The 23253-nt window shown below is 43.7% G+C and overlaps 1 protein-coding gene across 10 annotated transcripts in view; it reads right to left on the bottom strand.

The window, feature by feature from the left end:
• Positions 1 to 432: 432 nt before the first annotated feature.
• The window catches only part of ELMO1 (engulfment and cell motility 1), a 527802-nt gene continuing 504981 nt past the window's right edge, over positions 433 to 23253 (bottom strand). For all 10 annotated transcript variants that reach the window (XM_045792846.2, XM_045792847.2, XM_087860896.1 and 7 more), the window contains 3 exons: positions 16300 to 16382; positions 7212 to 7289; positions 433 to 1820 (listed from right to left, as the gene is read on the bottom strand). In XM_045792846.2, the coding sequence (XP_045648802.1) occupies positions 1620 to 1820; positions 7212 to 7289; positions 16300 to 16382 (362 nt within the window). In that variant the 3' untranslated portion in view covers positions 433 to 1619. The remainder of the gene's footprint in view (positions 1821 to 7211; positions 7290 to 16299; positions 16383 to 23253) is intronic.

Raw genomic sequence — 23253 nt, 5'->3', positions numbered from 1 at the left:
TGACTTAATTTATTTCTGCTCCATGGGTCTGCATTCTTTTCCGTGGCTAAATGTTCTCCCTCAAAGTGTGATGTGTTTACTTTCGTCAGTTCTGTACATCATATAATGGTAAGGGAGAAGAAAAAAGGAACGTTCCAGTCAGGAGGCAACAGTGAAAAATAATCATATTTTCATGTAGTGGGTCTGATTTTCTCCGTGAGTTGAGATGGTCTTCTTAGAAGTAACAGGCTTTACTGATGCTCGGAGTCTATGGTGACCTAGCAGGGGTTGAGTCCCCTAAGCCAGCACTTCTCAAAAGTTACTGTGCACGCCAGTCACCTGGTTCTACGGGTCTGGGGTGGGGCTGAAGATGTTTCTGACAAGCTCACCAGTGATGCTAAGGACTGAGCAGCAAGCACCCAAGTCACCAAATCAAAACACCAGCTCCCCAACTCATCACAATTCATTTTATTCCACAGCATGTGTAAGGGAATGTTATTCTCAGGAAGATGTTTAGGATTAAAATAATTAAAAAAAAACCTTGAAAGTACACACATTTATGTATCTCTTCTCTTCATTAAATATATATCTGTTTGGCAAAAAAATGTTAGACTCTTTTGTACAAAAACAAAGCAAAAAAAAAAACAAACAAAAAACAACCAACCAACCAACCCCAAACCCTTGCAAATTGTCAATACTTGTAATAATTACAATGATGTAAACTTGGATGTCTGACAGCTTCACCATCCTGTGGGGCCTGTGTTGGAGCAGGACCCCCAGAAGAAGGTACCAGCAAACCTGTCGAGGGGGGCTGCCTGCCACAGGGGCGTTAAGGTTTAGTATCTTAGAGATGGGGTGATGACCGACTTCACCGTTTGTGCTTTTCAGCTAAGGGGCTGGAAGGGTGTGAGGCATGAAGAAGGCAGGTGTGGGCTGGGGCAGAGAGAGGACACCCAAGACTAGCTGGCGAGGAAGGAAGTTTGGTCACAGTCACAGTGCAGACGTGAAGTGGGCACAGGACCTGGGACCGTGTCCGGGAGACCTGGTGTGGGCCACACCTAGAACGAGGCTGCTGCTGCTGCTCTTGGAACCAAGAGGAACAGCACAAGACAAAGGCCTGCATGGACGAGGGAAAGGATTTGAAAGCAGATTTCAATTCACAGGGAATTGGGGGTGTGAGCGGACTCTAGAGAGAAGGGGAATGAGGAGGTGGGGTTTGATCTTCTCCAGCAGCTAGGCTGTTTCTTCCAGACACAAGCTCTGGGGCACTCCCTTCGGTCTGACGGGCAGGTTTTGGGGCTTGCGCCCTCCAGGGAGGGAGGACATGCCTGCTGGGGGATTAGGATGGAAGGGCCCTTTGGCTCTCTTGTTGGCGGTGGGTTTTGCTCTGCTCCCACCAATAGACTGCAGCAGTGTGAAGTGACCTAAAGCAACGGAGTCTAGAAACAGAATCAGGGCAGTGAGCAAGATGCCAGGATGAGGCAGAAGAATGCTGGGGCTAGAGGCGAGGCCAAAGACAGTGTTGACCCACAGCTTCTCTTTACCACGAGAGGGCTCCAAGGCGTGGGTGTGTTTTCATTCTTCTCTCCCATTAGCTAGATTTTCCAGTTTTGGAGGGGGTGCTTCTGGGCCCGGCCACTTCAGTTACAGTCATAGACGAAGTCATAGTTGCTGGGCTCCTTGGGGATGGGTGGGGGTGCGTCGGGGATCTGAATGTTTTCCAGGTCGAGGAGGCGGAGCTTGATTTCCATGCTGAGCAGCGTGTCCAAATCGTTCCGGGTCAGCTCACTCATCATGTCTTTCCCCAGCAGCGCATTCAGCCCATCCGTCCAGATACAGTACTAGTGGAAAAGGAGGTGACAAGGGTAACTACTGATGACAATGACAAGAGTAGTGATAGTGGTTAATAATGACCACTCAATGTGTGCCGGGCTTTGTGCTAAGTGCTCTGCCTACATCACCATTTAACAAAGTTGACACTGCTGTTATCACCTCTGTTTTGCAGATGAGAGAACCGAGGCGCTGAGAGGCCGAGGAAGCTGGTAGCGTGTGGAGGGGTGGAACTGGAACTCAGGCCCATCTGACTCTAGTGCACCTGTCTTCTTATGTAACAGCAGGAGGATCTGAGTTCTGCATGACCTTGCAGCATCATACCTCCAACATCTTACCAGCGAGTCTGCTTTTAAGCTATTGGTAGGTTATATCCCAACATGCCTGGATTCAGCATTAGGTCGAGCCTGCTTCTTTCCTGACTCCAAGCACGATTTCTAGTCTAGCGGCTAATGTCTGCCTCTCCTCTCTGATTCCCAATGTTCACGACGATAGTACATTCCCAACCTGGAGCCGATGGTAGTCCCACCTTGGCATTTCTCAGCAAAGGGCTAGGAAATGATGTTCTGCTGCCCGGTGTCTGGTGGACAAAATGGCTACAATTATTGGCTGATCTTCATGACAGGTGGGCTGGCTGCCTGTCTCTTCTCCCTGAGTCTCCAGTTTCCAGGTTTTTTTTCTCCTCCGGGTCTGGGAAGCCTGGTTCCTGGGGACATCATCAATCTTGGGAAGCCCTCCAGAGCACTCAATTAAGAATCTGGTTCTTCCTTTCTCATTAAAACTGATGATGCCTTGTGTTTCTCCCGCAGACTATGAACTCCTTGAGGACAGAAACTCTACCTTGTTTATCTGAGGACATGCTTTGCTCTAGTCATTTTTCCTCCCAGAGGCTGTAGCCCTGGAACTTGGCATTACAGCCATGATACCTGGTGGCCGAACCAGCTTGTGTTGCCAGCATCTGAGAAAACTGCCTGCATTCTAGAAGCTGTGCTCCGCTCACCGTTTAGGATATCCTCATCCTCCGTAAGACCTCTGTGATAGCATTTTCTCTGTTCTTACTGCCAGACTAATCTTCCTTCTAGAATGGGCTCTAGATTCTCCCCTTTTCTGCCCTCATTGGGTCAAGTTACAATTCCAGACCCTACACTTAGCCTGTCCTTTGCACTGTTGTTACATGGGTTAGGCTCTGGAATATAAGAGCAGATGTCAGCATAAAATGTACTACAGGACTGTAAGCACTTTACGAATCTTAAGTCACAGTGATCTGGAAATCTCACCATAATGCACATCAGTGGCACCACTTTTTTAAGCTGAGGAGATGCACTGTGGGTATATTATGAGGGTGTATGTCTGGGTAGCGCAGCCTTGAAGCTTGAGGCGTAGAACTTTGCCTTGGCTGTGTGATCTCTGCCAAAGCATTTAACCCATCTAAACACCAGCTCAGTGCTAAGAGACATCTGGAAGTATTCATGTCCTCATGAATCCCTTAGATGGATTCTGAACTCATCTAAACATTCCTTTCCACATAAATAGCCTTCATAAAAATAGATACTAAGATCCTACCCTGGAGATCCTGATCTTGTAGACCTTGGGTGAATAAATTTTACTTAGAAAAGCTTCCAGCTAATTCTGATATACTTCCAGATATGGGGACCACTGACCTCCATGCGCTCTGAGGCCCTTTCCAGCTCTAACGCTGTTTGACTGTAAATCCTTAAGTACTGGGATTACTGCTTTTTGTGCAGCTATCCCAGTCCTGGCCAGCTTCCTAGGACAGATTAATCTAACCCACAGGAACACATTGTGGTGCCTTGCTTTTGAGAAGCAGCAGGCACGGGAGATTTTACTAAAGAGTACATCACCCAATAAATAAAAATTCTGTACAACTGATTCTGAGTTGAAAGTATCAAGATGAAAAAACAGTGTATTTTATCTTTAAAGAAATAACGTAACTCCTAGCTCTGCCCATAAAAAGGCCTAAAAATAATGATCAACCAAGTAATAGTAACCACACCTAATGCCCAGATTCTGGTTGCTAAGTACCATTTTCTACCAAAAGGGACCATGACTCCACAGAGAAAAGGCAGGAAATGTGCGAGGTGAGCCTGGCATATTTTGTCACAGCAGAATGACTGAAAGTTTGTCAAAGACATCTGGGGTCATGTCACTAGGACTCAGAAGCCAACCAGAAGGTGCTCCTACTTTCTCTAGACAGGATACTTTGGACACTGATCATGACAATCACTGCAATCCATTAAAACACAAATATGTTTACATTTATTACTTCATAATGATACTCAAACACCAAAACCACCTTGTTGTTCTCACTTGGAAGATGCACATTATTTTGAAGACTGACAAGGAGAATAAAGTATTTATCCTGCTTATTATATATAAACTGTATAACCTCAAATATGAGGCCAGTTTCCCACTAATAAATGAAGAAGGAGTGACTGAATTGAGATATCAGCCTTTCCAATGTCTAATGGGTCTAAGGATCTAGGCAAAAATCATCAATGGCCGCTAACATCCCCCAAAGAGAGACAACCAGACACCACAGAAGAATACAATACCACTGTTGCTTCAAGTTGAGCCTCAACTCAATGAATCCTCTAACTGCCACTTAATAGGAAATATGGGAGACAGATAACCATGCGAAATAACAGCACAGGTTGCGGCAGGCAGATCACCCTCCTCTGAAGGGAGAGCATGTCCTGGAGCCTGTGAGTACATTAGGGTGCACGGCAAAGGGAATTAAAAAATTGCTAATTAGCTGACCTGCAAATACGAAGGTCTTCTGGGATTGTCCAGGGGGGACTAACGTAATCACCAGGGTCCTTGAAAGTAGAAGAGGGAAACAGGATAGGAGTGAGCTAGAGAAGGGAGAGAGAGGGAGTTTTGACTACGGAAGAGGAGGTCAGAATGAGGTGGTGTGGAGACTTGACCGCCACCACTGTGGACGAATGGAGGCCGTGGCCAACGGATGCCGGTGGCCTCCAGAAGTGTAAAGGGCGAGGAAATGGATTTTCCCCTAGAACCTCCAGAAAGGAATTCAGCCCTGCCAGTACTTTGATTTTAGCCCAGAAAAGACCTGCATCAGACTTCTGACCTCCAGAATTGTAAGGTAATACATTTATGTTGTTTTAAAACCACTAAATTTGTGGTCATTTGTGGCAGCGGCTACAGTAAACTCATGCACATAATTATAATCAGCAAAATCTGGACTCTCAGCAAGGTTACCAGACAGATGACCTGGTTTTTCAATGAATAAATTGCAAGAAAAAAAAGCACAAGCAGATGCTCCCAAGGTGGGGGGGGGGTGGGGAGAGAGGGAGAGAGAGAGAGGGAGAGGAACCCACAGATTCAAGGAAAGTGAAGAAACATGTTGACCAATTGCTATGCATGGATCTTATTTGGATTCTGATCTGAACAAAGTACAAAAGAAATAAAGCACACAAAGGAGACAAGTGGAGAAGTCCGAAAACTGACTACACATGGTGGTATCAAAATGTTAAAGAATCAGCTGTGATAATGGTATTGTAGTTGGTTTCAAAAGGGATGCTATTATTTAGAGATGCACACATATTTACAAATAAAAGATGTATCTGGATTTGCTTTGCTAGGAATCTGGAGGGAGGCAGCTGGGTGTGGGTGTGGGTACAGATGGCGCCGCTTTGGCCCTGAGGTGTTTAACTGCTGACACTGGAGGATGGGCACGGGCAGGAAGCGAGGAGGTCGGGTCCGGCTTCCTACCTCCCCAGCTACACAGTGCAGGGGCCAAGAAGACAGGGTTCCTGGAGCAAGGCTCCACGGTTTCAATTCCGGCTCTATTACTTACTACTGGTTTGACCTTGGACAAGTTTCTTAACCTCTTTGTGACTCATTTCCCTTCCTTATCAAATGGGTGTTAATAGTTTGTTTCTCTCAGAGGTATAATGAAGATTAAGTGAGGTGAAGTGCATAAGACACGGGATGGTGCCTGGCACACAGAAATCCAGGCTAGTGCAATTACTGTTATCTTTACTAATGTTGAGGTCTTCAATTTTGGGAGGCCTCTCTCCTTATGTGATAAATGAAGATATCTGTAACAGGACTTCCTATTTTATTGAGTGATTATGCAAATAAAATGAGGTAATACATATGAAAGAGATCTGAAGAAATTAAAAGTGTTCACAAGTGTATGGCATTTTTCTCCTCACCATATCAATAAAAGGTGGCAGTTACAAATAAAAATTTGGCAGTCCAAGAACATTTATCCTTATCTGGAATTAATGCACACTGGATAAAACAGCCTTGAATAGATTCGAATAACACCCACAGTTCTACTTTCTAAAGTAGTTTTCCATACAGCTGTGTACTTCTTAAATACGGTGGCCTGCCTGTGTATTACCACAATTTATTTAAAAAGAGAAGCGGTAGGCCTCAGTATCTATTTTCAGAAAGATGAAGACAAAGTCATACCCTTTTGCAAACTAAATGTCAAGTAACACAGAATTACATTTAAGCACCATTCTAAATGCAGGATTTGCATCTAATCTTTCCTCTCTCTTTGGAATGTACAACTTTATTCAAAAGCTTTAAACCAGTGAAAAGCAGATACTGAACAACTTCTAAATGAGCAGAGTCTCCTAGGGGAAATGGGAAACAAAAGTCAGATTCTATTGAAATGTTCCCTTCCTTTCTAAAAGCTGTTTATGCAACCGCATGTAAAACAAAAATTTGAATGGTATCATCTAAAAATAAGAGTTTCGAGCATAATGTTGGGCTCTCGTTTACAAGAGAGCAAGTTACATCAACTATAGCTGCTATTTCACCTTACAAATACATCTTCCTAGATCTATGCTAAATATTTTAAATATAGCTGACAGGCAAGCTTCAAGAAGAAAAACAAATTATACATATAATAAGATGTCAGAAAGGAATAAAATCATCTCAAAAATAAAATTCCAACAGCAGAGACAGCCCTAAATCTCTTAAAATAACTTAAGGAAACATGTAGGAAACCTACTCCATCAAATGTTTTAAAGAATAGAGACAAGTTTATCTTGGGAGGATCCTGACTAAAAATTCAACACTCAATGAAGACCAAAGCTTCATCAGGGCTGGTTCTTCCTTGGGGTTGACAAAATTATGCCCTTGCTGCGTACAAAGCATTTGTTCATTCTCTTTCTTTACCATGAACTGTTAGTCAAGCTAGTAAGAGGTTGAATCTGTTATAACTGGCAGTTTTTAAAGAAGTTTCCATTCTATTCCAAATCAATGAGATGTTCCTTTGTTCATGATTTTTCTTAGGCAGGCTTTTTTTTTTTAATGAAATTTCTTTCCAATATTTCTCTCTTGCTTGTTTTTCTAGGGAAAAAAAGTGACATTCTCTCACAAATTAACCCCACAGAGGCCCTTACCTCATGCTTGTCAGGAGCTATGAAGTTCAGCTGGCAGTTTGAGTCATATAAGATGGAGAAAGCAAGTTCCAGCACCTCCTACAAGAGATCAGAGAAAACACCACAGTGAGGAAAATGGGCACATTCATTCTGCAGTTACAAATGGCTGCGGACTGAACACGGAGTGAGTCCAGACACAAGGGGCAGCAGTGAGGCTGATGGGAGGAAGGAGCGTTTTTTGTTTTTTTCAAGGTTCACAGCAAATGTCCTTCTATTCAGGGCAGGGCTGCATGAACCAACTCATTTAATTCTCAAGATAGGCCTTGTAGCAAGTGTGATCATTCCTCTTTAATGGGAAGGAGTTTGGAGAAGTTAAATGATTGTCCAAAGCCATATAACCCCTAAGCCACGCCACTCTCCTTTCTTCAGCTTCTCCCTTCCAGGTCCAGGGTGACCCTGAGAAACAGTAAACTCTTCCCCAACCAGCAGATGAGGGCTACTCTATCTTGATCACCCCCAAACAGATAGATGTCCACAGAGGTATGAACTTCCTAAAACATGGAAGCTACATGGGAGCCAATGAGGCCTGTGGGTGAACTCATTATCTTTAGATCCTTTGATCTTTGAAGTACTATAGAGCAAGGCTACATAAAACTTAGATATTATTCAGAAGCTGCAGAGCATAAAGGAGAAGCAAGGGCCTGATGTTAGAATATGTAGGTTCGTTCATTGGTGAGTGTCTATGTAGTGTGGGCTGTGAGCCAGACCCAAAGGGCCAAGGACTAAGTGACACTGTCATTTCATTGTAGCTATATGAGCTTGGCTGAGACACTCAGTGTCATGTCTAATATGTATGTTAAAATACACTTCTTAAATTATATGTGCTGTACATTATTGGGTACAATGACTCTATTGGTTTGAGCAGTCAGCAGGATACAACATTTGGAAGACTAGAGTCATGGCACATCTCAGCACCCTAAAAGCTCCACATCTGGAGGGAAAGGGCCAAGCGTACCCACATTGGTGCTCTGCATTGTTACAACACACACATACTTCATAATTTCTTAGGAGGGCAGATCTTTCCACATCATTCTCTGCCTAACAGCTGTCAGAGGATTTGCCTTTGTCCAGTAACTCACAGCAAGAAGGCCCCAGAAAGAAGTGGAAGGCAGACAGATGAGGTCAATGCCTCCAGATTTCAGAATTTCAAATGGGTTAAATAATTCTTGCCAAGTGAACTCTGAAGGCCTGCCATTCACTGGATGCCTCTTCTGACACAGTCAACTTTCCGGCTACTTGGGCTCTCGTGGGGTTCGTCTGTGTCTGACTTGCCTCCAGCTGTCCCCTTATTAAGAGGGAGCAGCTCTTGTTCTGAGCCTAGACCTACTGGTATCTCAAACTCTTACGGCCTCCTCACCCTGCCAGAAATAGGAGCAAGTGAAGGAAAGATTGCCGAGTCAGGAACGGGTGCTATTCTGTAAAACTACCTTGGTTTCTCATTTTCATTACTTCTTCCTTAGGCCTCCATCCAGGCCTGACCAGTGAAGATCGATAATATTTAAAAAGAAAAAAAAAAAGTTCATCAAAACAAACAAAAACATTTTTTTTCCATTAACTTTGGCATCTCTCTTGGGTCTTTTAGTTTGTCATGGGCCCTACTAGTGGCATCATAAATTGGTATCACCTTTTAAAAAAAACCAGTCAGGCAATCCATATCAAGAACCAGGGATCCCATTCCTGGGATTATTCCTCAAAAATCGAAAAGCAAGCAAATGCCATATACATTGTTACCTATAAAAATATAACATGAGAACTAAATAAATGTCTTCCCCAATTTGGGTAAACCATTAAAGAAATCACAAATTAGCAGGGAAATATATTCAGCCAGCCATTTAGTATGAGATTTATGAAGATGTGATCTGTAGGGAAAAAAAGTAGGAGAAATGAACATTATTTACATACTGATCAAAATACGAACCATGTCTACCTGTGGACAGAGACTGGAGGCAAATAATGAGAAATGAAAATAATTATGTTAAGGGGCTAGGATCATAGATGATTATTTTTTTCTTTTAAAAAACATAAAACTTTTTTTTCCATAAAATGTTAAGCTCTGATCTCATAAATTCATAAAGATTATTTTTAGATTAGGAACATTGATATAAATGATGATTTCATACAAATCCCAGTGTCATTCATTAGGAAAACTCCCTGACTCATTCTTGAGGGGTTGGGGAGAAAGGAGAGCGTGGGCTTTGCTGTGAATGACCAGTCAGTATATGGCGACAGCTGTAGGCGACCTTTGGAGGACACTAGGAAAAGAGGAGATTCAAAAATGGATATCTGGGCTGACACTGGACAACCGGTGCTCGTGTGAATCATCCTCTTGCTAACGACAGCCAGTGCGAACACCACCAGAGCCCAGATGCAGCCTCTGGACTAGGTGTTGAAGTCACCTGAGGCCAGAGTGTCAGTGTGGCTGTCTTTGTGACACTTTCTCTTCTGCAGAGGCACAGAGAAGGAAGAGAAAGGAGGGGGCCTGCAAACTTTGGGTTTTGCCCTCCTAAGGCGCAAACCAGTGAGGACGTGAATGATCGGAGTTGTTATGACCTAGATTCCTGATAAAAACAGGCAGGAAATGGGAAATTCATGAGAATGTCAACCCCCACTTTCATTTCAGCAAAGCTGCCTGGGAAGGGTGGGAGGAGTTAATTCTCTGAACCACACGTCTGCATTAAAGGCTGCCATTGCCTATAATGAGTTTTACTGACATCCCTGGGTTGTTGTCATTGAGTCATTGGTGGAGGTCAGCTCTTCAGAACTTCGAGCACAGAGGCTACAGAGCTGGGAGCGATGGCACCTCTCACACTAACACTCCAGAAGCTGCCACCTGCCCAAACCGTCTGTGAGGGATAGAGGTGCCAGGAGCTGGTAGAGGAGCAGTCATGGATATGGGGCAGTGTCCCCCTCAGGGGTTTCATCACACTCCACAGCATTCAGACATCTGATACTCTGGGGCTTTGCTACACACGACCTAAGGTCCCCTATTCCCTCTGGATTTAATTCCGTGAAAAATTATGTTCAGGAGCTCCTTATTTTCATCCTCTATTCCATTAATTCACAACTCTCAGCATGTGGAGGAAGGCCCAGGATGGAGAATTCTGGGGGTAGAGGGGGCAGGAGAATCTGAATATCCCTCCCCCAACCATGCCCTGGGGCCTCGGACCCCAACCTCAACTCTTGGGTCTGTGAGCAATGACAAGGCATGCTGGGTCAGGGGAGGCTCAGAGAAATTCTAGGCATGGATGGCACCTTGTTTTGAGGACTGCCATTTTCCAGGGGTCAAATGACAGGCTGAATACAAGAGTAGAGTTTTATGCAACATATTTTCAGTATATGGCACTGGACACCATTCCTTTACTGTTTTGGGGTGACAGGTCTCATTTGACCATTTTTGCCAGCATTCCATTGAACTATGTTGGTTCTCCACCATCTATTCAGGTCATCTTGAGGGCAAAGAAACAGTGTATAACTTGGCATGTGAGAGTGTTAAATGTGGCCATAAGCATAGCAGTAGATTTCATAGCTATAATACACTGCTGCTCATCTATAGATCTATGAGTTTGAGTTTCTATTTTAGAAGGCAAAAATTACTCATTCATGTAGTACATAATAATAGAGGATACTGCCTTCTTCGGGCAGATGTAACTTTCTGGCCCCAATCTATCCTAGCATTATCAGCCAATAGTTCTCCAACCTATTTTCATCTCTCGGTCCTCTGTCTCTCTGTCTTCTGTCTCTCAATCCTATACTCTGAATTCAATGTTTCTCAATCAGAGGATGTTCTTTCATATGTTGGAAGGACCCTGTGCCTTTTCACATACTCTCTCCTCTTCCTACAAAGTCTTCCTCTCACTTCCCCCCTTAGCAATTTCTTTCCAAAACCTGGATCAGACACCCTTTCCTTCAGGAGCCTTTCTCAAGTCTTCTGGGCTCTCCCTGTATTTAAATGTCCCAGAGTATAGACAACATTGGATTACTATTGCATGTTGGCACATAAATCTTCTACCTACCAGACACTCAGGGCCAGGAGCCAGGTTGTGTTATTCTTTGAATTCCTAGCTCCTGGTACTGACCTGGTAGAAAGAAGACACTCAATCTCATATGAGTATGAATGATGAATGAAGTAAACGTCAATAGAAGGCTTTTGGGTTAAGACCAGGGTTTTCAAGCTGATGCTAGAACATTAGCTTCTAGTATAATCAGCTTCTTATTTCAAGTTCATGAATCACACTGGAAAAATAAAAGCTGGATTCTAGGACATGGTGAGATGGAAGCTTCTGCTATGTCAAAATAAATTCCTATCTGTATCAGTGAGATCTGGTCAGATTGGTTCTTTTCCTTTTTCTATTCTCAGGACCTTGGACAGTGCGTCTCAGAAGTTGAATGAGAAGTCCTGTCAGTTACCAATGTATTGCTATTAACGAAGTGTCTCCCTTATGGATCCTAATGTCTCAGTTTGCCTTGCTCATCGATTAAACTAACCAAAGTCCCATGGCACAAAATGTCAGAGCCTACCCTCTAGTTGGAAAAACTGTCTGAAGAGCCAGCAACACATGTTGGTTACTGTCCACTATCATGTACCAACTGACCTCCTGTGGACAAATTTTGGTCAGCTCTCCTTTTAAGCTGCAGGCTACCCTTTTCTACCAGAAGTCTCAGAGGTAGGGAGCAGCAGGCCTATGGAGTACTAGGAGAAGGGGTGTGGGTATGGGGGATTGAGGAAGGAAATTCTTAGAACCATGGGTTTCCTTTCTGCCTTTTGATGTTTTGCCTGATGAACCAGGTGTAAGAACACTCAAAACATTGCAAGACAAACAATTTTCATGTGCATGCAATGAAAGCACCAGGCTGCCTGTCTCAGCCCCCAAAGTAGTCTGGAAAAGCTGGGGGTGACTGGAACATCTTGACCAGCGAATACCAGGGAATAGCCTCCACCTGCTATCTTATCTATGTGTTTATAGCAGTGTGCCCCATTTATCCATCCACCCATCCAATTTTCCATGAGCGCCATGACAAAAAAACAAAAACAAAAATAGATGGGAAAATGTCATTTACACTGTTTTGTTGGTCTCCTCTATGGGGAGAGGAGTCTGACACAGGAAGGCCACATCCATCCACACATATCATATGCTCAAATGAGATCATCATCTCCATACCTGTTTCAGTATTGGTAACTTGTGTCTTCTCCCAATTTTTTGTTTAGTCAGGCTCGAAGTTTATCAGTTTTATTAATCTCTTCCAAAAACCAAGTTTTGCTTTTGTTGATTTTCCCTGTTTTCAGTTTCACTAATTTCAACTCTAATATTATTTCTTTTCTTCTGTTTGCTTTAGGCTTAAATTGCTCTTCTACACCTTGTAAGGTGGAAAATTTATTGATTTTAAATCTTTCTTCTTTTCTAATATATATGTGTTTAATATTATAAGTTTCCCTCTAAGCACTGCTTTTGCCCCATCCTGCACATTTTGATGTTACATTTTAACTCTATTTAGTTTATTTTGTAATTTCTCTTGTGACTTCTTTGAACTATGAGTTATGTAGAAGTGTATTCTTAAGTTTCCAAATATTGGGGAGATTTCCCAGCTATCTTTCTATTACTGATTTCTAGCTTAATTCCACTCTGGCCTGAGAACATACTTTGTATGATTGCTATTCTTTTAAATTTGTTAGGATATATTTTATGGCCCAGAATGTGGTCTGTCTTGGTGAATGTCTCCTGTGAGTTTCAGAAGAATGTGTATTCATTCTGCTGTTGTCAGGTGGATTTTCTATTAGTGGTAATTAGGTCAAGTTGACTGATGGTGCTGCTCTAAATCATCAATATTTTTACTGATTTTCTGTCTGCTTCATCTATCAATTACTGACAGAGGTGTATTGAAATCCCCATATAATAATGGATTTGGGAATGTCTCCTTTTAGTTCTTTGTCTTTGGTTTTCTGCAGTTGGAATATGACACATCTAAGTGTTGTGGGTGGGTTTTTTTGTTTTGTTTTGCATATTTTTCTTGCTTAGTGTTCTCTAAACTTTCTGGATTTGTGGTTTTATATCTGTCATTAATTTTGGACTGTCCTTAGCCATTCTTGATTTAACATTTCTTTTGCATCGTTCTTTTTTTCTTCTGCTATTCAGATTATACATATGTTATACCTTTTGTAATTGTCTCTCGGTTCTTTGGGGTTTTCATTTTTTCCCTCTTTACATTTCAGTTTAGAAGTTTCTGTTGACTCATCTTTAAGCCACTAATCCTTTTCTTGGCACATCAAGTCTACTGATAAACCCAGTAGAAGCATTCTTCACTTCTGTGACAGTGTTTTTATTTATAGCCTTTCTTTTTGATTCATTTCTAGAGTTTCTGTCTCTTTGCTTAATTACCCATCTGTTCTTTCAGGTTGTCTCCTTTTTCCATTAGAGCCTAAGACACTTATAATCTAGTTACTTTAAATTCTCTGTCTGATAATTCCAGCATCTGTGTCATAATGGAGTCTGGTTCTGATGGCTGTTTCTTCAGGCTGTTTTTCTTGCTTTTTGGCATGCCTATAATTTTTGTTGAGATCCAGACATGTTGTGTCAGGCAACAGGAAGTGAGATATACAGACCCTTATGGTGATGATTTATGTTAATCTGGAAAGGAATTAGGATATGTTTAATATTTGCTGTAGCTTTAAGTGCCAGAGACCTCAAATTCCTCTAGTGTCCCTGTTTTCGTCTCTATTTACTTTGGGCTTCCCTAAGTACTCCTCCTCAGAGTGTTTATGTCTTGCAGATCTTTCAGCCCTAATCCAATGTTATATTATCTTGGAGTCTTATTAGTGTGGTGGTAGGATATGGGTGAATAGCATTCTATAATTTCCCAATTAAATCTTCATCTTTTAGGGTCACTATATCTTCTGGCTGTCACTGTCTCAAATGGTATAGGCTTCCCCTTCGCCACCCACCCTCTCCCCTTTTTCCTGGCTGTAGAGTTTCCTACGGATTTCCTTGAGGCTCTGACTGCTGTTGACTATGTCTCCCCCACCTGCAATCCCACAGTTAAGACAGAAAGGCTAAAATGAGATAAAATGGGAGAAATGCTCTTCCCCTAGATAGGAAAAGAAGGTCAGAAGAACAGGATGTTGTTATGGAGAAGGCTCTGACATATTTCATGATTACTCTTCCTTTTATGCTGCTGGAGATACAAGGGATGGTTCTTTCCAGTTCTTCACTGTGAGAATCCGCCAGGGCTACTGGAGGTAAAGCCCATGAAAGTATGGCCCCTAGGAGACTGAAACCCTAAGTTTTTCACCCTCACACTAGCCCATACTCGGCCTACAGCAATTAGTCAGAATTGTCATTTAAGTGATCCTACGGTTTATATAGCTCCAGTGGATTCTGCTCCAGGTGAGTAGATCTGGCTGTGATTCTCTGGATGCACTTGACTCTCTAGATTCCAGGGTGGCCATGTGCCCAGCAACCTCAGTTCCCTGGTAGGTCCAAGAAAATTGTTGACTTTCACTTTACTTGGTTTCTTCTTACTACAAGGATAGGAGTGACAATTCCCAAGTGCCTTACATGTTGGGACTGAAACCAGTCCCACACGTATTTTACCTAATTCTCTCTATCCCTACTCAGAGTGCATGAGTCCTGGCAGTCTGTTTTGCTGCCAGCTACACCCTTCTTGGCCTTCTTTGGGTTATAAACTCTTGTTGCTGCCGATTTCCCCACATTGTTTCCTGCTCAGCTCCAACTGTCATATAACCATGGGGCTGAGTGGAGCCAGTGCTGGAACTGAGCAGAGCCAGTGCTTCCTGAGACTGTGCTGTGCATATCAGGTGGTAGAGGAGGCAAACCATGAAGACTGGGAACTCACTGGTGTAGTTAAGGATGTTCCTCTGAGATGTGATGAGCGCGGTACATCCCTGTTTCCCCATATCATGAGGAAGAGATAAGAGCTGTGTAACATGTGACCCACAGACTCAGAGGCATGCCCTTATATCATTATGCTTGTCAGTTAAGCGCATTATATGATGGTGCTGTGACAGGTGTGACAAAGAAGGAATTCATATAGAGTTGAGGTGAGTTATACTTACGTGACTTAGAAAGCAATGATCTTGCTATCGGCCTTCTTGGCTGTATCTGCTCCCCTTTATCTTCCTAAATAGTACTCCTGCAGTACAATTGATCTATGGGGTATTTTTGGTACCAAGGTGGCTGGAGCACCCAAATCAATCTAGATAATTTTGTTCATGGATGGGTACTATGTATTACAAGATGCCGTGAGGTAGAAACAAAGAATTGGCCCCCTGGTGGCCCTTCCAAGGGCAAATATCTTCAAAGTGGGGGCAAAGGAAATTCTTCCATCTTTTCAGATAGTGCCTCCTCCCATGCCCTCTAGTATGGAACATGGGCTGTTATGATGAACAGCTGCTTGGTAAACTGGGAGGGGAGGGTGAAAAATATTGTGATATGAAGAGGATTTAAGCAATATTCACCTTTGGGGAAATTTTCTCCTTTAAGCTGGGTTTTAGTTATTTTACAGTATTTCCCATGATGCTGAAGGCTATCAGGCCCTTAAGTTCGAATCCTCTGGTCTCTGCTTTTCCCTGGCTTCACAGAGACTCCAGAGAGGCTACTGGGATGGTAAGGACAGCAGGAGAAATGGAAGAGATTGGGGTGGAAGTTAGGGAATGGAGAACATGAACATAAACGGGAGGTTAGGAGAGACCCAGAGAATGGATGGGGATAAGCGGAGAAGGCTTGAGGGTGGCTTGGGTGACAACAATGGGGGGGGGCAATTCTTAGGGCTGTCAGGAGACAGGAAGGGAAAGAATGGAAGAGGTGGTGGTGGGGATTTGGAAGTGATCAGTGAAAGCATAAGGCTAAGGGACGTAAAAGCAGTCAGGGAAGGGGAAAGGAGAGCTGAGTAAGTGACGTGCAATAGCACGGCACGCACATGCCATGCACGCACATGCACGCACACATGCATTGCTACTAACGCAGGACTGGGCCCCCCCGCCGTTGCGGACTGCACTGTGCAGACAGCACTATTCACAAGAATTTGGAAATCATACCTTGTTTTGTTTAAGGGCACCTTTCTCTTTCATATGAGGGCAGTCCTTCCCCGTCACCACAGCTTTGATATCTGCCACCGGCACTGCAATTCATAAGAGAAAATGAAAGTCACTACACTGTGGGAGAGCTGAGATGTCAGGAAAGAAGCAGGGCTGAGCATGGAGTCTGCGAGCACAGCTGTCATTCCTGAACTACTGCAACACGAGGAAAGAAAAGAGATAAAAAGAGAAAGAGAAGTCAGGCAAAATCCCAAGACCAGAAACTAAAATGCATTCTCATATTCTGCTAAAAAGCATCCCTGGGGAGAAAAATCTATGTTCACAGGCAGAACTTGGTTCACTAAAACAAATCCCTAAGAAAACCCATCATCACTACGTAAAAGTGATGGTATCAGAATCAGCAGTAATCATCCTACTACTAGCAGTACTAGTACTGGTATTAGTTCCTGCTGCCAGGAACACATGAGGTGCTTTGCACACACTGCGATCTCCTGCTACAGTAGCTGCATCTATTAGCTTCTGAGTTTTGGATAATGAGGAGAAGCAACCTTACCCCACCCCCCCAAAAAAAATTGATCTGGATCTGAACACTCACTCTCCAAATTCTCGCTCTCTACCATCTCGTTAATTCTCACAGCAACTCTGTGAGGCAGGTATTTTTTTTTTAAATCCCCATTTTACAGACAACGAAAGTAAACTCAATTAAAGAAAGGGAACATTCTTTTCTGATAGGGAAATGGTAGCTGGTATTTATCTTGGAGATTCTGAGAATAATGCAGTTAGATAAAATGATGTTATCTCATGTCTTACTCAGGACTTGGAGGAAGATAAAAGACATGGACAGGTTTGTGCATTTCAAACTTTTGTCAAGATCATCTGAGAGAGAAGACAGTAAGATGGTTTGGAACGACACTTTAAAAAACTGTGAAGTCACCTGTCCCTCTTCAATCCCTAATCTTTTAGTTCCACAAGCGACTGTGAATCTAGGGACCCACTTAGGATCTGCAGAAACTTCGAGTAATCAATGCCTTAGTCTCCCTTAATGAGGAAGATGATGAGAGATTTCATAATTAAAGTTCACATACTTTTACTGATGAATTGTGTTGTGGGGAAGAGATTTAGATGAAGATGAAATTATGAAACATATAGAATATAAAAATGATACAACAGGAAGGCCCTTTAAAAGCTGATATTTTCCAGGTACGCTAAAATTGCTAAGACATTGTTCAAATCTGTTGACAGCCCTAGAGCTTTCTTTAACCCTAGAGAAAAGTAGGGTTGTAATGAACTCTTCAGGAATCTCTGCACATACTCCCTGCTCTCTGTCCCATCACATCTGTTCCTTCATCTTGCAGTCCTGATTCTAGATCATGTTGGCAGGTATTACTTGTGCTGACCAATATCTGGCTTTCCTCCCTTTCTGGGTGTATGAAAGACTACACTTCCCAGCAACCTTTGCATTTATGTGGGGCCATAGCATTAGGTCTGGCCAGTGAAATGTGAAAGGCAATGGCATGCATGTCTCTTCCTGAAGGAGGCAGTAAAAAGTCCACTTCCTCCAGCTTCTTCAGAAACTGAACAGGCCACACATTCCATCCAGATGGCACAGGTGTGGGATGGCACAGCAGCCACTGGCCTGTGTAAAAAGTCCACTTCCTCCAGCCTCTTCAGAAACTGAACAGGCCACACATTCCATCCAGATGGCACAGGTGTGGGATGGCACAGGTGTGGGATGGCACAGCAGCCACTGGCCTGTGTCCCCGAGGGACTGTGTGGCACAGTCCTTTCAAAGCCCATGTCAGTTATGTAACGGGAGTGAGAAGCTCTTGTCGTAAGCCCCTGAGATCTGGCCTTGTTCCTGCAGCAGAACGCAGCAATGTGGCCCATCTTGAGTGGCATAATCCTTTACTTGGGATGCCTTTCCTGCCCCTTTGGATTGGCAGCTTCCTATACGTGGTCTCTATAATTCCTGGACCTACTTTGACCACAACATTCACTGACTTCAGCTCTCCTGAAATCCATTTTTATAACCAATAATCAGCCCTGTTCCCCTCGGTGGTCAATCTGGTTGCCTAATCACTACCCCAGGAAGGGGACATTTGGGCACCTCAGGAAATTGGGTTGACTCCGTGTTTACTTTTCAATTGGACCTCCAGCATCGAAGTGAATTTGTGAAAGAGTTAACCTACCCATTCAAAAGCCTTCTCAAGCTTCAGATGGAGTTCAAGTCACAAGTACCTTACGGAAAAAATCTTTTGTTGTATGCTATATAACACAGTCAACGAACTAGAAAGAGTTTCTACAACCTATAAATACTAAGTTACCCTTTGGCTTTGAAAACCTATCATATGGAACGGGACAAGAGGAACACAAAGTCCACAGTGGGAGTAGTTTCAGAGTCTCTAACGAGAAGGCTTCAGGGGAGGAAAGGCACTTCTCCGCCGTGCTTGTGGCAGTACATATTCTGTTTTTTATATGTATTGTCCCCTGTCAAGGAGACAAGCTGCTGTATTACTCACAGGATTATGGCTAAGAGGAAACACAAAATTCTAAAAATACAGTGTGGCTTTTAAAGGTTGCTCTTTGCATAGCTTGTCTCTAGATGCGCTGGAAGATTAGGCATCAGAAGGGCTAGAACGCTGTCCTTTCTATTCCCATGAGCAGAATCAGACTCATGTCTCTTGAAGCTACACTCTGAGGAGGCAGAGGAGGGATCTTGATTGCTTCAAAGTCAGGGTACTGTTTCCATTATGCTTTTTTATGTGGGGGCAGTATAAAGAAGTGGTGCCCAGAGACAGGAGAGATAAAAGGGTCCCTGCTGGTGCCCCACCCCCCACTCTAAATCCTTGGGGCATGGCCTCATTTCTTCCAATCCTTTTCTCACTTTGAGCTGGACTGAGACAATCTCATTTAATACTACCATTTTACAGATGGGAAGACTGAGGTCTAAAGAGAGGAAGTAAATTATGTAATGTCACATAGTGGGGGGCAGAGTTGGGACTTTTTTTTCTTCCACTCTATGCTCTCTAGCTTGGTCATGGCTTCTCCTTATGTTTGGAAGGTGTCAGCACCCCAAATCATGCTGAACACAGCCCCAGATGTGGTGATCACTTCAGATACTCCAGGAAATTCTGCGACCGCTAATATCTGTGGAAGGCACTGGAATTGTGATTTGAAAGAAAAATACATTTGAAAAAGGAAGTGGGGCCCCCAAAATAGTTTTAGGTTTCACCACTGGGAGCCCGACTGAGGCAGAAACTACCCCAGGAAGTAGCTAGGAAGCCATGAGCACTTGCTGTACACACAGCTCCACAGACGTTCCTGTGAGTGGCAATACAGAGGGGCACAGTTGGGTCCTACCCCTGCACGGTTCAGTGAAGAATCTGATCTCTAACTTGGCAGCACAGAGCAGTGGGAGGGGCGTACCTTTGGAGTCACAGACTGGCTTTGACTTCTAGATCCACCCCTGGATCTGTTCCCTTTGGGCCGAAGCGCTTGGAGCCTAAGCCTCCTCGCCTGCCATGTGGAGCTCCAGCAGCAGCTGCGTCACAGAGCTGCTCCAAGAATGATATCCTAGTGCTGGAGCGGGATCACTGTTGGCTTTTCATCTAGGCAGGACAGGGTTGTGGGTAGAAGCCGGGGCTACGGAGCTGGAAGGTAGCAGAGATCTCTGCTCTACCGTTTACTAGCCATGGGACCATGAACAGATTATTTAAATTTTTCTGTACCTCAGTTTCCTTGTCTGTAAAGGAAGGGCAATGATGTCTACCTCTCCAGGTTGGTAAGAGGGTAATTTATGTAGAGCTCTTAGCACAGTGCCTGGCATACAGTAAGCACTCAATAAATGTTGTTCACAATTATTCTCATTATCAATAATCAAAATTAATTGTCTCTGTAGATCGAGGGACCTGAATTATTCACTGTGCTTCGGTGACCCAAATTGCCCACTTTGCTTTGCTGTTTCAGCTGCTCCTCTCATCCTCTATAACAGGATTAATCGCCTTGTGAGGGGTGAGCCTTCTCCTCCCTGGCCCCTTTGATGTGGGAGTGAGGAGGTCTGGCCTAGATTCTTTCAAAGGGCAGCACTGAGGGGCCTGGGGCATGGCTGGAAAGCTGCGGAGTCTAGTGTCTAGTGGGGGTGATGAGAGCCTGTAAACGTGGTGATTGGGATGTGGGGCCATATCTCCTGCCAAACAGAAGTAATATGAGAAGAGATTTCCTAAGCCTTTAAGGGTGACGACAGCTAAGGAGAGGCCCTCGATCTCCACTCACCCTCTCTGTATTAAGAAGATTCAATTATACTCTTTGATTCATCAATATCTCAATATTCAGCACTGATTAACTCAAGGGTCGGAAGACAATTTCCCCCTTGGTCTCAGGAGAGGGCAATCGAACACGGCAAGAGTGATGGCACTTGATATTAATTAAAGGAACATTTCATTTTTCTAGTGGAATGAGGTTTATGACTTCTAAGGGCTCTAAGAGGATGGGCAGAATGCAGAATTGGAATTAAATGCAAACCAGTGGCAGGTCTGAAGCAGCCAAATTGAGTTTCCTAAGCTGGGGCCTGCTTATCCCAGGCACATATTAGGTCCATTTTACTTCTCACATGAATACACACCCTCCCTGGCTCATATGTGCATACAGATACAATCTCACCAACACACGCACACACCCCCCCTCCTATGTGCATACACCCATACCGGTATGCATTCCTGGTTTATCCTACAATGGATAAACTGTTGAGAGAGCAGCTCTTCTGAACTCTGAGGTACGGGCTTTCAAAGGCTGCAGTGGAAGGGGAAGTCTAGAGTTTTTGGAGCCATTGTCAGAGGGGACCATTGTAACCCTTTCCCAGAACCAATATCACTCCATGGCCACAACCAAAAGCTGTGTGGAGATTTGCAGCTCTGGCCTTGCTCTTCTGCAACCATTCTGGCAAGCTGGTTCTCCCCGGCATTGCCACTCCGGGTTTATAGCTAGTTACTTTCACCCTGGGCTCTTGGGGGTGCAGGCCTTGCTACAGCTGGGGGGTATCTGCTTGCAGGTAAGCCCAGGAACTTCCCCTACAAGACTCAGGTGTTGTCTGAGCCTTGACCTTCTCTAGGAGTAGAACTACCAATTTCCTAAGCAACAGAACCAGCTAGAATGGGAGTCCTGCATATAAAACCTGCAAACAGTGCCAACCAAATGTCTATCTGTGGGTTGAGAAGAGGATTATGTCCCTATAAATATAGGGATAAATAATATGTCCAGTGAGTGGGAGAGCCGGTTCACTGGCCCACGTGGGGAAACGATGACTCAAGCTCTGGGTGCATGTGCGTGTGCGTGTGTGTGTTCTGCTCAGGCCACTTTCCCTATCTCCTGGGCAGGTTAAGAACAAGACTAAGGAAGACTTTGTATGGAACTTCTGGTTGCCTTGAGCAACAGTAACCTCTACCTCTTCATTTGACCACTGTAGAGCAGTGATTCCAAATTGCTGGCCTCTGGACAGCTCCAAGTTCATGAAGGAGGTTTCACCAGTGAATTTTTACCAGTTAATAGCAAAGAGAGGAAAATGAAGACACAGCTGTGAGTTTTTAATAAAGCTAATTTAATTTAGTAGACGGGACTGTCCTATATTCCAAGATTAGGTCTTTCAGGTCTTCCTTATTGTTTTTCATGATCAAGAGCCCTTTTTTTAATGAAAGGAATGTGATAATAAATTTTAGTTGGATCTCATTTTTTAATACTTTTTTTCCCCCAAATTAATCCACCATCAATTCACTTTTTTTTGTTCTTTTAAAATATTTACTTACTGGTGAAGCCAACTTTGGGAAATCACCATGAAGAGAAGAGTATCAGGCAGTATCCAGCTCAGGGGTTCTCATTTTGGGTGTGCATCAGAATTGCCTAGAGTCTATGAAGACCAAGATTGCTGGCCCCCACTCCCAGTTTCTGATTCAGTGGGACTGGAACTGAGGCCAGAGAATCTGCATTTCTAATAAGTTTTCAGGAGATGCTGCTCATAGTCCAAGGACCACCCTCAGAACCACTGGTCCAGCTTGTCCATGGTGGAAAGGGGAAGGCTTTCTGAGACCTGATGGTGCAGGGTCCTCGTTACTGGCAGAGGCCCAGAACACCGCCACAGTAGGGATGCACAAACGCCGTCCCAGACTCTGCAGTTGTGCCTTTCAGATTTCCTGCTCTTCCCACCAGTGGGGCCAATAATGTGGGCCAGGGAGGCAGTGCTCTTATGACAGCAAACAAGATAGCTTTCTGAACTAAATGACTCTACAAAGACCAGACTGTTTCATTTTGAAGCTAGAGGAAGGGAGAATGTTCCAGGCTATCTGCCTGACATGTCAGCCCAGAGTCTGAATGTGTCAGGAATTTCTCACTTGTGGTTACTTGTTGCCTTTGGTGGCCACGGGCTGCAAGGAAGGCAGTCCAGAGCTGACTTCAGTGCGCCCTGGGGTGACAAGCGGAAAGGTGCTAGGATGTAGGGGTAAGGATTTGGTCTGGGACATGCTTATATGACCCATGCAGGGTCAATGTGAATTTTGAAGTCTATTCAAAAGTGTTTTTATTTGTTTTCTCAATCTCTCACTCGTTGGTTTTTCTACCTGGGATATCCTCTGAGGTTATGTTCATTTTATCTCATTTCTTTTCCAAATTAATTCATCACCCTGTGTATTTTAATGTTTCTATAATACCTGTTTAATTTGTACACTTATTACAGTCTAAAAACCTGGAACCTGGTTTGGTGTTGGGCTAAAATAGTCTAGAAAATTACTGGCTCTCCAAAACATACACGTTAAAACTGACATCATACAGAAACAGCAAATAAATACAAATAATACATATTTCAGGGAATAGTTAGCTGACAGTAGAATGTAACTGATCATGGATTTTTCTAAGTGTCCCAGTTACTTCTCTGAAGTAGGTTAGCCATACTGGGGTCTGCCATTAGCT

Source organism: Ursus americanus, chromosome 3 (genome assembly GCF_024610735.1).
Source record: "Ursus americanus isolate L20-20 chromosome 3, mUrsAme1.1.p, whole genome shotgun sequence".
Lineage (NCBI taxonomy): Eukaryota > Metazoa > Chordata > Mammalia > Carnivora > Ursidae > Ursus > Ursus americanus.
Note: the sequence above shows the minus strand (reverse complement) of the source record. Positions and strands in the feature narration are given on the sequence as shown.